This window comes from Microtus oregoni, unplaced genomic scaffold (assembly GCF_018167655.1).
Source record: "Microtus oregoni isolate MIOR12 unplaced genomic scaffold, Mior012 000001F_ref0000356, whole genome shotgun sequence".
NCBI classification, from domain to species: Eukaryota; Metazoa; Chordata; class Mammalia; order Rodentia; family Cricetidae; genus Microtus; species Microtus oregoni.
In genome coordinates, this window is record NW_024543060.1 from 8,722,790 (window position 1) to 8,737,376 (window position 14,587).

At 48.5% G+C, this 14,587-nt stretch overlaps 1 protein-coding gene across 2 annotated transcripts in view; it reads right to left on the reverse strand.

Moving 5' to 3' along the window:
- Positions 1-1,073: 1,073 nt before the first annotated feature.
- Positions 1,074-14,587, reverse strand: part of Slc25a37 (solute carrier family 25 member 37) — a 40,308-nt gene continuing 26,794 nt past the window's right edge. Inside the window, exons 2-4 of one of the 2 annotated variants that reach the window (XM_041671506.1) lie at positions 8,378-8,606; positions 6,690-6,746; positions 1,074-4,614 (exon numbers count right to left, since the gene is read on the reverse strand). In XM_041671506.1, coding sequence (XP_041527440.1) covers positions 4,094-4,614; positions 6,690-6,746; positions 8,378-8,606 — 807 coding nt within the window. In that variant the 3' untranslated portion in view covers positions 1,074-4,093. Of the gene's footprint in view, positions 4,615-6,689; positions 6,747-7,835; positions 8,341-8,377; positions 8,607-14,587 lie in introns of those variants that run through there. The other variant, XM_041671514.1, reaches the window with a different exon arrangement.

Genomic DNA, 14,587 nt, shown 5'->3' on the forward strand with positions numbered 1-14,587 from the left:
TGTTGGGAACTGAACCCAGGTCCTCACCAAGAATAGGCACTTTAGCTGGCCTTGAGTTTGTCAGCTCCTGGCTCCCAGGTAGCTGGGATGACAGGCCTGGCTGTCTTTGCAGTATGGGTTTCAGGGTCTTTGAGGGTAGGACATCTTTCACATCCGTCCTACAGCTCCAGCGTGGATTATGTTATCAGCAGTTACCACATATTTGCTGGCTCAGTTTATCCAGGCACGGAGAAGAATGGGTTGAACCCACTCCACCACACCCCGTATCAAAACACACCAGCTACGAGCCATGAGGTAATTTTGAGGAGTGCAGAGTTGGCTGTGGGCAAAGACAGAAAGTTGCTACCCACGCATTTTGCCCAGCACCTTTGCCCACCTGGCACCCGTGTCCACGGCTGGACCCCAGGCTCAGCCTCCATTCTAACGTTATACCTTTGGTAGGGACTCAGCAGTCGTACTGACCTTGACTCTGCGGGCAGCATCCAGGGTTCTCAAAGCAAACATTTTCCTTTCAGGCTTCTTCGCTTGCTCCTCTTGGGAAAGTTCCACTCTCTGGCTTTGGCTGTGGTTTGGGAGTGTGGACTCTGGCCAATTGGGGGCTTTTTCTGAAAGAGGTTCCCAGCTGACTCTCCACGGAGGTGTACGCAGAGAAAAGTCATGGTCCTCCAGGTGTTCAACGTATGCAAGAGGGGCTGGAGAGATGGCCGGGCAGTTAGGAGGGAGCACTGGCTATTCTTCAAGAGGACTCAGGTTCAACTCCCAGCACCCACATGGCCAACTCACAATTGTCTAAAACTCAAGTTCCAGGGCACTCAACACCCTCAAACAAATATATGTGCAGGCAAAACACCAATGCACATAAATTTAAAAAAAAAAAGGAAAAAGAAAAAAGGCAGACCTCCAGCTAATGTGATCTATGTACAGGAGAACCCTCTGTTATGGTGATGTACAGGGGCGCCCTCTGCTGAAAAAGTGGTGATCTGCAGTCAATTGGGCTAGTTCCCGGTCTAGCAGTCTCCTCTACGACCACTCTCCCGCCCCTGTGTTCACAAAGAGTCCACGACGCTTTCCAGAACAATGCTTTATTTTCTCCAGCTCCAGTGTTACAACGGTAGCAGCACAGCAGACACCCCCACATGGGAACACACTGCAGCTCCCCGTGCTCAGAAGTCACAAGGCGAAAACAATCTTGACCACAGGCATTTTAAAGACATTCAGAGAATAACACTGGGCCACTCTTATCCCACAGTGTGGGACTGGCGGCAGCACATCTGTTCTTTACAGACACAATTACCCATAAATAAAGTTAAATAGAACCTTACTGGCATAGCAGTGTGTTGGGAGATACAGCCTTGGGGTGACATTCGGAGGAGGATGGCTGTAAGACATGGTGGGGGGGGGGCACACACACAAGCACACATAAAAGTAATTATAGTTATTCCAATTAAAAAAATAGTCATGAATTAAAAACATTCCCATTTTTAAAGATCAGTGTTTTACTCTATAATAAATTAACACTCATCTATTAAGTGGCTGACTGTCATGAGGCCTGATCATGAGAACACACACACAGCTAAAGTGTTAACAGCGCACCAGGTCACATGGTCCATCCTCGGGAGTCACTCCAAAGATGCCGATAACTCTATTAACCTGGCCACTGGACAGGGGAAGCATTTTCCTATTTAGATCTTTGCGATGTCAAAAATCACAATACACAGGCCATTAATGCGCCCGGCGCACGGACAATGCCAACCCTGGAGCAAAGGGTGAGAGGGGACAACGTAACCCCTAGAGGAGTGAGAAACACGTTTGTTTAGGGTTTCACAACTTTTAACCACCTTTCACTTGCTCAACCTGTGATGGCTCGGGTGGGCAGGGCTGGTTAAAAAGCTGTCTCCCTGTGAATCTGCCCATCACTACAGGGAGGCGACAGTGAGGACTTAAGCCCACACAGAGTTGCTAAGTTTGGGTCTTACTTCTCCATCTTACATGGCCCTGGCCACAGAGGCTATTCCAGAAGAAGGTAGCTGTAAAGAAAACCCAACAGGAATATTGTTTTTGCAGCAGGATTCGTCACCAGATGGACCACAGGGTGTGGTAGGAATGTTTCAGACTTGACTTCAATTTTACTCTAGACTCTATGTTTTGATTCCCCCTTCCATTTATATTTAACACTACTCAACACTCGCAGGGGGACAGCAGAAACATGATCAGTGATAAAAGGGCACCAGTTAGCCTCAGACACCAGCAAGCACAGAAACCTGTCACCCTGTGGTATGACAGCTCAGCAGCCAGCCACCAAGCCCTCATGGAGAACTTGTAAGTACTCGAGGTGGTTCTCTCCTCCTTCTGATCAGAAAAAAAGAAGACAGCTGACCATCATCTAACTTCTCAGTTAGTGGACAAAATCAAAACCTGTGCCCAAGGGCACTGGGTGATGTGTGGCCCCAAGACGAAAAGTCTCCAAGTTCAAGCTGAATTTTTCCCAAGCAGTGGCACCTAGCCACAGGAACTTAAGGTTCATGCTTCCCCAGTGAGAAGGAGCATGCTAGCCATGGCTTCCAAACGAGACCAGGGCCAAGGAAGTCAAAACACCAGTGTGTCCCCTGCTCGTTCATAGACAAGCTGGAAGAGGGACATTGAGACCATTCTGTCCTCTCCTGAGAGTGACAGACTAGAAGACACAGGCTTGTGTGTTCTCTCAGAGATGATCGACCAGAGCAGAGAGGACATAGGCTCTCAAGTGACACAGGAGGAGCCAAGGCCGCTGAGCGGCTCTGGAGAGGCAGAGAGAGAGGGTCCTAGCAGGCTCCAGCAGTGCAGTCCAGGCTGGAAGGCCGGCCTCAGTGCTGTGAGAGGCTGTGATGTACCGGTAAGACCCGAGGCTACAACAGGGCAGGGGACAGATGAGTGCCAGAAATAGTCCAGATGGGATTTTCAAAAATCCCTAGACTGCAGGGGAACTGGGTTAAGAGGTGACTTTGATAAAAACACATGACGACCCAATTAGCTGAAGTGCCTGAGACTGAGGTCGCTACAGAAATCGGTCCTAAGACCAAGGCGGGAGTCGGCCCACTAATTTGCTAGGCAAATGATGGCGAATCCAATGCTAAGTGCTGATCGGGGGGGGGGCACACGCTCACATCACTCTTGGGAAAGGTGAAGGCCAGACATTCTTATGCTCCTGGGCCCACTACCCTACAGAGTGGACAACCAGCATGCTTAGTACTGTACAGCTGTGTCCACAGACGGAGGCAAATGCTCCAGGGCCATAGCTTTGGTCCTGAAAATTTTAGGAAAGACAGAAAGGCACACACAGGTGACTTTTTGTTGTTTGTTTAAAAAGAATTAAAAAAAAAAAAAGCTCCAAGTGATAGATCATTATTTTGACTTGTTTTCAACGTACCTTTTTCCCCCATGAAAAGAGAAAATTCAAAATATAAACTTTGTATTTATTATTTTTACATTCAAGTTAAACTCCCTTGGGAGAGGTGCCGCACACAACTCCAGGCCACAGCAGCCATTTATTACTTTGGTGCCTTTTTTCCTGTTTTGTTTTGTTCTGTTTTACTTCTTATGATGGAAGAATTCAACCCTCTTATTAAAAAAAAAAAAAAAAAACAGGTATATCATCCCAACTCTAATACTATTTATGGACACACACACAAGCACACACAATTTCAAAAATCTCTATGTAGAAAAATAAAGGATAAACATTATCCACCTATTTTAGACTGGGTAATGGTCCTTTTATGTATATGAACTCTTCTTACTGGGTCATTGCTCTCCTCTGCGGCGTTGATCGAAAGATCTAGGGAGGAGGCCACAGGGATGCAGAAAGGCTACATTCCTCTCGAGGAAGGAGGAGAAAAAGCAACTTCTCACTCTCCTTCCCAAGTTTTCCCCACCTACCACCACCCGGGGTGTCCCCACAGCCAGCCTTCTGAGCAGTGGAGGCTGGTCCTTCCCTTCCTAGGGCACCAGGGAATGAAGGGCCCGGCGCAAGCACCCTGTAGGACAGGGCCTGGGTGTGAAGACAAGGGGATGAGGCAGGAACAAAAGATGCTGGAACCACTTCCCACTGCCCGTTCCTTTAGTACAGAGTTCGATTCTCCAGCTGCCGCTTCGTAAGGAAATACTTGAAGAACTCATAGACGGACCAGGAGATGGCGGTGGAAGGCATCTGATAGATGACCCGTGCATAGAGACCTTTGAAATAGCCAGTGAGGCCGTTGAGCTGGTATACCATCCTGAAGGCGTTGGCCATGCCCGACAGCCGGCCATTGACATTGGCCAGGGAGAGCGCCATGTTCTCTTGCGTGTTGAGGAGGGTCTTGCAGACATCCAGCGGGGTGGTGGCAGCTGCAGCCAGTGCACCGGCCAGGCCTCCTGAGATGATGTGAGACTGGGGGTTGTAGTTCCGGAGAGGGTTGACCTGCTCCTGCAGGAACTCGTAGGTGATGAAGTGGATGGACTGGAAGGGGATGTTCATGGTCAGCTGGGTGGTATAACTCCTGTAGAAGGCCCCCAACCCCTCGGTCCGCCACACCGTCCGGATACAACTGAGGGCTGATCGGTGCTGCGAGTTGTACATCTGTAAACGCTGTTTCACCACTGTGTCCGGGCCGGGAGGCGCAACCGACAGGCAGGTCGTTGGTTTGGCCCTCCCATCCCAGATGGGAGTGGAATGGGGAGCCAACCAATAAAGAGAAACAGCATGTTAGAACACACACTGGTGACAGGGACCAAGACAGCACACACACAGCCCCAGCCAAGAAGCCATGGAGGGCCAGCTCCAGGCAACCTGCCTCAACTTCATTTCATTGCTACCTCCGGGACCCCGTGCCAGGAAAGTGCGTACATCTAAAGAATTTCCTGTCTGACGTTCGAATGAGAGGTCACCCCCAAATCAGGCATTCACTTGAGGTTCAATCAGACAACCTGATCCCCAGGTCCTAGCCGCCTACACATTGGCCACGAATATCTCCATCTCCCTGACCTGTCTTTGGCCCATCTGTTAAGAGTGTCCCTGAGCTGAGCCTGCTGGCACATGCCTTTAATTCCAGCACTTAGGGGGAACAAAACAGGTGGCTCTCTATGAGCTCAAGGCCAGCCAGGACTACATAGTGAGATCTTGTCTCAAAACAAAAGTATCCCTGACTTCTCTGATTCTAATCTGTATCAGAGTTCACCTGGGACAACACTAGAATTATATCTGTCCAAGCTGAGTGGCATCCCCTAGTGCAGATCCTGGCTTTAAGACAAAATAAACAATGGTTCATAGGACCAGAGAAAATGAAGTGCGTTCCCTAGAGTCTGGACGGCACCTACACACGGCCTAGAGCATCCTCATGATGCGGTCCATCTTTAAACAGGGACCCAACTGAGTCAAGAGTAAAGCCAAGTGGGCAAGGGAGATGAGCTTCGTGCACGCGCACGCACGTGTGTGTGTGTGTGTGTGTGTGTATGTGTGTGTGTGTGTGTGTGTATGTGTGTGTGTGTATGTGTGTGTGTGTGTGTGTGTAGAGATGGTTCAAGTTAAGAGCACTTGCTGCTCTTCCAGAGAACTCACATTTGATCCCTAGCACCAACAAAGAGGCTCCCAACTGTCTGTAACTTCAGTTCCAGGGGATACCATACCCTTTTCTGGGTACACATAAATACATGCAAACAAAACACCCACAGACATAATTATTTCTTTAAAAAATACAAACATCCAGGTGTAGTAGCATTTACTTAGAATGAATCCCAGAAACCTGGAGGCTGGGATAGGGGGATAGAGATTTCAAGACCAGCCTGGGTTACAAAAACAAACAAAAGTACTGTTTAAGTAAACTCTGCTTACTTAACCTTGACCATGTGACTGTCGTTGTCAGGTCCCTGTAGGAGCAGCTTTTTAAAAAAAGAACAAATCCCAAGATAGATACAGCTAGTCAGTCCCTCTACACCATGATTCTGTATCCACAGATTTAATGGCCACATATTAATTTTAGAGGTACATAGGGGGAATAATTCTATATATTCACTTTTTCTTAAAATGTTCTATAATCATTACAAATCAAGGGTGGTGGTGATGTATATATGCCAGTAATCCCAGTGCTCAAAAGGCTAAGGCAGAAAGGTTTGGAGTTTGGGCAAGCCTGGGTTTCAGGGGAGTTCCGGGGCATCCTGGTTTGTACGATGAGATTCTGTATTGAAGTGGGTGGGTGATGCAACCCACAGTGAATGAGATAGAAACAATTCCCCTACATCTGTGATTGGAAAGAACGAACAGTGTCTGATGTGTATATGTGCTTATTGATCACGCCCTTAAACACGCAAAGTGTCCAACGTGTATATGTGTTTACTGAGCATGCCCTTGAACACATTGGTTGTGCTGTACTGAAAACCACGCAAAGCATCCCCAAGGATTCTGCCCCAGTGGGCCTGGGGCAGGGCCTGAAGAGTAGTTTCTAACTTCTCCTAGGATGCTGCCAAGTAGGCAGACAGCTCTGCTTAGCTGTTTCCATGGCAGGAAGTGCTTAGAACCCCAGGGCTCCCTGGCTTTCCTGAGACCTCCCAGTAATGTATAAAGAATGCAATCTTCCTGCAGGCCAATGAAGTGAGCCCCTGCCCACCTTCCTGCCCCCAGCTCCTCCGGCCTCTCCACCTGTCCCCCACTGTCCCGCCCTGGAGCCGTGGAACATTACCTTCTGCTGGATTCATTACTGCATCGTGGAGTAGGGTGGCCATACTCCCAGCTATCCCTGCAAAACAAACTCCAGAAAATCAACTGCTGACTCCAGGTGCCCCGGAAAGTTCCTTGAACTTACGGTCAGATGAACTTAGCTTTCTAAGGCTCAAAACTGATTAGCGAGAGGCTCAGCCCGAGGTGAGCAAACTTTAAAACCCCAAAGCGGAGGTAGGAATGCTGAGTTACACCAAGGACCAGGGCGTCTGTTCTACACATCTCGAAGACCTTTCCTTTCCTTGTAAGTCAACCGTGGGAAAGGTTGGAGCCCAGAAACCACACTTTGCCTAGACTTTGATTCTCTTGTCTTGAGCCTTTCAGTACAGAGAAATCTCTGAGGCTACTGATGGGGATAGCATCACGCATATGACTGGCTGCCTTAACTGAAGTCCAAGCACGCTTAGGACTGGACCTGTGAGTGATCTTCATCTAAGGTCTCTCCCGGCCTGGCTTTGAAAGCCTGAACCAGCCCTGCAATTTCTGCTTCTGGCTTCCTAGTGCCTCCCGCTGCCGCGCAGCTGCCTGTCAGTTACAATGACCAGGAAGGCACCTAGCGGCTCCTGCCGACTGCACACACAGACCCCAGAAAGGGGCCAGTGACCATAGGATCTGGCACGCTGCTACAGGGATAGCACTGGGCAGACAGTCTCCTTCAAAGAGCTGAGCCATTACGGAAGGCGGTTTGGGCCTGTAAGTACCGCCTCAGAGACGCACGAGGGCGTGGCGCTTGGTCATGATCAGCAGCTGAAAAGCCAAGTCATCAAAGTAGCCAAGGATGCTTGTTTCTAAGGGTGGCTGATGGAAGGGACGCTATTCTGTTCTGGCGAGCTTTACTGAGGGTCACATCCATTCCTCCAATGCCTCAAAATGTATGATGTCAAAGTAAACATACCTTATGTTGCCTGCTATCCACAGTCCTGTCTCACCCACTGAAAAGCCCATTAAAGTCCCGCCCCACGTACCACCTGACCTGGCCCATTGGTTCCTGACTCACATATGAGTTACCCACAGACGCCCAGTTCCCAGCCACCCTCTCCCCTCCCCCAGATCAACCACAGGAAACTAGTTCGGCCCTGGCTTGCAGAAAGATGCGACTCAGACACACGGAGGAGGCTGGGGGGGTCAAAGGCCCGAATCTCCTGCAGCTTAAAGCGGGGAAGGCCTTCTGCTGTGGACAAGTCCTCTGTCAGCATAAACCGTCTTGACCTTTCCAAACTTAGTTAGATCCTGGGGCTGGAGAGACCTGTTGGACCAGTTTTTAAATAGTCTCAAAGAAGCTGTCCTTTTCTGTGTTGTTTGTTTGGTTTGCAATCCAGCATTCAAAAGATTTTTTTTCCTATGACTGATCATTAATTGTTTTGAGTGGTTTTTGTAAGAAAAAAAAAAAGCCCACACAACAATAAATACCAAAACACCTCTACCACCAGCTTCCCCCAGAGAAAGAGGGAATGAATAAAACATGTGTACGAGTGCGTGTGTATGTGTGTGCGCGCACGCGCGTGTGCAATCACGTGACCCTAGAGTTCTCTGTTCCTGAGCAAGCTGCCGAAGAGACGAAGGCTGCTGGGTCCTGGGGAGGAAGAAGACCCAGGGAGCAAACATTGAAGAGAAGAGCTTCCTAGCTGCACACAAACGCTTTCAAAATACCATTAGCGAGGTGGCTGTTTCCTTGGTGGCTGAAAACGTCATTTAAAGTCCTTTTCATGTTTTCGTAGCAGGCAAAATACATGGCATGTGCGGGCCCTGCGCCCGTCATCATCACGTTCAGGCCCCGCAGGGGCCTCCAGAAGCCTTCCGTTTGTATGATCTTCTTGAGGGCGCCATAGATGCTTGTATACTGGGCTCTGGGATCTGGATGCAAACTCTGCATTCGTGTCTGCGGGAGACAGAAAGTCGGTATGAACAGGAGAGCTAATATGGACAGACGCTTATCCCCAGTCTCTGTGGGGGACTTGACCCTGGAGTCCCCCACTAAGGACACCAACATTCATGAATGTTTAACCTTGTGTAAAATGCTACGGTGCTTTCGGCCTACGCGCCTGTCCCCAGATGATAGATAATGTAATAAAGATGCTATATGAAGGCTGTGGGATGTGGCTCCACTGGGAGAATGCTTGCCTGTCGTGCACAAGGCCATATGAGTTGAGTCCCAGCACCATAAATATAAACCATGCACGGTGGGCATGCCTGCAATCTTAGCACCCCGGAGACAGGAGAAGAATCAGGACTTCAAGGTCATACTCGTCTACAGCAAGGCCAAGGCCAGCTTCGGTTACACTTGTCTCCACGAAACCAAACAACCAACCAACAGTTAAAAAACCCACCAACAAAAGTTGCCGCCACCACCAAAAGAAGTGCTATAGGAAGTTATCAGAGTGCCCTGTTCAGGCACTAAAGACACGATCTAACGGTCTGCATGTGTTTAATACGGGGGTGCACCTTTTTCTGACTTAGGATGCACAGTCTGGAGAAAACCAACTGAGTTATCTGCATCCTTCTGATCTACTTTGGTTCCCAGCATCCTCTATTCTACTCTGCTTCCCCGCATCCTCTGGTCTACTCTGGTTCCCAAGTCTTGTGTACCCTTCTACCCCCAAACCTCTGTGTCCTGTCCATTTTTCCTCAGGCCCTACCAGGAAATCTCCCCAGACCCCTGGGCCTCACTCACGCTGTCACCGCTAAGTGACACTGTGTTTTTATGAAGCAACCCTCAGTAAGTTAGGCTTCGCTCTGACCAGTTCCTAAGCACAGAAAGGCAAGTGTGCATGAGGAGAGGCCATGGCCTCTCCAGCTCTGTTTGCCTCAAAACTCCCACAGGTATGAAAGGCATGTGAGGAGAGAGGGGTTAATTTCATTATTTCAACCTGGAGAGGCTGAGATGCACAAATTACCTGATCAAACATCAGCATGCTCCAAACAGTTCTCTAAGATTTGTTTTGCTTTGTTTAGATAAGGCTAACAAAGTCAGTCGTTCCTGACTTTGTGTGACTTTGGTAGCTGTCCACCCTGCTGACCTGCAGGATGCAGCCCCGACGGTGCTGTGAGCCAGTTCCTTAAAACAAATCCCATGCCGGGCAGTGGTGGCGCACGCCTTTAATCCCAGCACTCAGGAGGCAGAGGCAGGCGGATCTCTGTGAGTTCGAGACCAGCCTGGTCTACAAGAGCTAGTTCCAGGACAGGCTCCAAAACCACAGAGAAACCCTGTCTCAAAAAAACAAAAACAAAAACAAACAAACCAAAAAAAAAAAAAAAACAAATCCCTCGGCCTCATTCTCTATTTGAAAAGATCTGAAATCACTCAAAGTTTCAAGCAAATGAGGTCTTGTCTTTCACCAGGCTGTGTCTCCTGTGGCTGTCAGAACGCCAAAATCTCAGCCCGACAGATGGCGCGATGCCTTGTTTGCGGCCCTGGGCCTTGGCAGCGTGGGGCTGGAGCGGATTCAGATCTTATGTATGGCTCTTGATGCAACCCTGGTCAGCCAGTTCATCTCTCTAAGCGTGAGTTCATTCCCTGGGAGGATGTCGGGGAGGTGGAGGGGGGTGATGATATGGCATTGTGTCTATTTCCATTTCTGTAGTTGGTGATAAAGGAGTCATGGGTGTAAGGGTCTCAGTAACTCTGTCTATTAAATGTAAACAAGAGAGCTGAAAGTCTCTGTCTCATGGGCCAGAAGTGGAGAAAAGGTGGGTAAAAGGAACCCAAAAGAACGAGGGTTTACTCGACTGAAGAATAGATAAGGAAAATGTGGTACATCTACACAATGGAGTACTACACAACAAGGAAAAATAACGACATCTTGAAATTCGCAGGCAAAAGGACGGAACAAGAAAACATCATATTGAGTGAGGAAACACAGACCCAGAAAGACAATTATCACATGGACTCACCCATAAGTGGCTTTTAGGAATAAAGCAAAGAAAAATCAGCCTATAAATCATAATCCCAGAGATCCTAGACAACCAAGAGGACCCTAAGAAAGATATACATGAATCTAATCTACATGGGAAGCAGAAAAAGCCAAGATCTCCTGAGTAAATTGGGAGCATGGGGATCATGGGAGAGGGTTGAAGGGGAGGGGAGAGGCAGGGAGGGGAGCAGAGAAAAATATATAGCTCAATAAAAACATTTTTTTTTAAAAAAAAGGACTTTAACAAGAGAAAACTTATTTTTTTACTATGTATTTTACTAGAATTCATTAAATGGCATACTGTATGTTATGTATTGCACTGGATGTAAAATAACTCTTACCAACAATGTATAAACAATAGTGAACTCCAGTTTCAATAATAAGTCTGATGACATACAGAAAGGTAAATATGTCGGTATCTACAACATTGAAATGAGGCAAAAGTAAAATGAGTTTCTGGGTTTGAAGGCACATGGGGAAAAGATACTATTTCATGGTTGGTTTATCACAAAACCAGTATTTGTCAGAAGTTGAAGCACATTAATAATCAATGTGTTGTTCACTGTTGATAAAGACAAGACATACCGATATTTAAAATATTAACATTTAAAAAAGAATGAGGGTTAGCGAAAAATGTAGCTATCCACTTCCCAGAGTACTGCACTGACAGGCGGGACCCACCACAGTCAGATCCACACAGCCACAGCTGGGGGGTGGGGCAGGGGCTGAGGGTGGATGATGGAGACATGTTTAGTGGGCACAGGAGTTTGACTCTGCAATAGGAAGAGTTCTGTAGGTTGACAGTGGCGATGGCTACAGCACAACATGAATCTGGGAGATGATGCTGAGCTGTGTAGGTACTTAACAATGGTGAGGATAGCAACATGTATGAAAGGTGCGTGTGTACATATGTGTGCGTGTGTACGTGTGTGCATATGTGTGTGCGCGCGTCTGTACAAGTGTGTGTGTGTGTGTGTGTGTGTGGTGCGTGTGTGTGTGTCTGAAATGTAACCTACTGTTCTCCACCTATTCCTCTGAGACAGGGTCTCTTCCTGAACCTGGAAGCCGGGGTCATAGACCTGCATAGGATGACTGCCTTGCTATGTGGATGCTGGAATCCAAATTCTAGACATGCTTGCAAGGCAAGTACTAGCTCTCTGGCTCCAGCTTGAAAATGGCATATATGTGTGCATATATGTAATATGCATATTACATGTGCATTATGGTATATAATATATACAATCTATATGTTATATATAACTACAATTTTTAAAAATAAAAAGACATGAGAAAAGTGAAGGAAATGAACAAATGTGGCTACGCAAAGATGCAGAAAACACACGCTCGCACGCACACGCACCAGAGAAAGGATCTGACGGAGTTTCATCTTCATCATTTTACATTCATTTGTGTGTATGTGTGTATGTATGTGAGCACGCATGTGCCACGGTGCACATGTGAAGGTAAGAGCAAACCTTTAGGGATGAATTCTGTCCTTCTACCACATGGGTAAGGGGGCTCAAACTCAGGCCACAAGGCTCTGCAGCAAGTGCCTTTCTCCAGCAAGGCTCCCCAGCCCATCGGGACTTCAGGACCTGCATTGGACCTAGCTGCCTTTCCTTACACTCAGTTTCCATGTTTGGGCTGTAACTCCTACCTCTTAGAAAATCTATTCCACACATCAGCATGCGGTAGGCTCTGGGAAACCCTTCAGGAAAGAAACCTGTTTAGCTCGTTTTAACCAGGCACTTCCTAAACATGTGTCTTTGGCAGCACTAGCGGCTTTTCTCATTTAATAAGCAGTCACACTTGGCCAAGCACACTTGTGAAAACACAGCTGGAGCCAACAGACAAACCTCTGAGGCAGGAAATACAGGGAGTCTGTATGTGTCAAGAGACCCTGGGGCAGCCCCTCTAAAGGAAAGACAGAGGACAGGATGGTCAGCAGGGAGCAGTCAGGAGTAGCCAACAGCAGGTGCGCAGCCTCTTCTGCTTCTGAGCTTCCCCCGGTCTTCTTCTGCACTACCGCCACCCACTCTCAAGGGGTCAGCAAAGAGCAAAGTGCTCTGGGACTCAGCCTAGCTCTGTCACTCATGAGTGTGGCACTCATTCAGGCCCCCTTGGGCACCAGGCACTTGCGTTATAGGAGGGATTTCAGGCAACGACACATGCATAGGCCAGGCTCCTTCTATAAGCATCCAGAGAGACTAGGAGAGGGGTCATCTCTTTCTCATACCTTCCCCAGGACAAGACAGGTAGCCTGTTCTCTTACCTAGGGGAGGCGGGGAGAGGGGAGGAGGGAGAGTGGAAAATGTGTGTGCTGTCCCAGGCGAGCTCGTGGATCATATAACCAGAGGCAACGAGCCCGTGGAGCTCAGCCCTGTCTTTAGATAGAAAACATAGGACCCCAGAAGCACCTGCCCCACCACCTGACACAAGGGGGTATGGAAGCTGGGTCCAGCCCAAAAGAACAAAAGAAAACCTGGAAGGGAGGCCCCGGAGCTGCCAAGAGCGCTTGCTCGGGGCGCTGCCCAGCCCAGGCACCAGTGTGTCATCACCAAAGCCGCTGGCGACTTTCAATCTCCCATCTCACGTTTCTCAAAAGAGGGTGGGGAGCGGACCTTCCCGGGTTCAAAGTACATGTGGCATTTCCAGGGTCAGAAGATAACGTGAAAGCCAAGAACCACGGGGATCCAGCCAGGGTACGGGCTCCAAGGCCCTGGTGTGAATATGCACGCGCACGTGCACACACACGCGCACACACACACACACACACAAACACACGCTCGGCTCATGCGCTCCACTGAGTTCCCGCCACACTGGGAGCCGAGGCTGCCTTGCAGACACACAAGGCCATCTTCCACCAACAGCCATCCACAACACAGAGGATGGGGCCTAGGAGTTCATTCCCAAGTAGAGACCTCCTCATGACTCACCCCACCGTGGATCACAGCCCAAGGCCAGCAGGAAGAGGCTCCTCTGGCCAAGTGTTCTGTGGGAAGCAATGTCTTTTGGAATGAAGCTATAAATTCACCCAGGCCTTGTAGAGCCATGTCAGTTCTTCCAGAATCCTTGGGATGTCTACAAATAGTGGAATAATACAAATACTACAAATGTGGAACCCCAAAACACTAGAAGCAGCATGAGCAGTAAAGCCCTCAATACTCAATTTGCCTATGCCCCTAACCCACCAACACACTAATCCACCAATACCGTAACCCACCAGCACCCCTAATTCATCAGTACCCCTAACCCAAAAGCACTGATAATTCGCCAGTACCCCTAACATACCAACACCCCTAATTCACCAGTATCCCAAACACACCAGCACCCCTAATTTTCCAGTACCCCTAACTCACCAGCATTGCTCAATTAGAACCTGCACCCCTTTTCATTTTGCTCTACAGAAGACAGACTCACAGTGGTCCCATCCTGGTCCTTTGAAATCCTGTATAAACAGCCAGCAGCCAGCATCATTCCCATACCCACTAACCAAGAATGACGCAGTGGGCTAAGTCCTGGAGGAGAAACCATGACGTCGACGATGCGTTGCACACACCTCAGCTCACCCATAAGCTCTGAATTCCAGCTCACGCTTTGCTTTTCATAAAAAGTTAATCTTTAAAATTAGCATACAAAGTAAAGAATTTTATCACACTGCTTTCATAAGAGTCGATACGCTTTGCTCTAATTCATCCGCCGTGCCTTGAATTTACACCATCCGATGTAGAAACCACACCCACAAGACATACTTCCCCATCCAGATGTATGAAAATAAAGACAGGCCTATGTGTCTATTCAATCAGGGGGAAATCCGCGTCCTGCGATGTTTAGGGAGCAGCAAGAGAAGATGACCACCCTAGTGGTCGCTGCTGTCTTCCGAAACGGTGGCCAAGCAGGAATCCACACACAGGGGGCGCTCCAGAACGTGTATTCTGATCAGAGACCT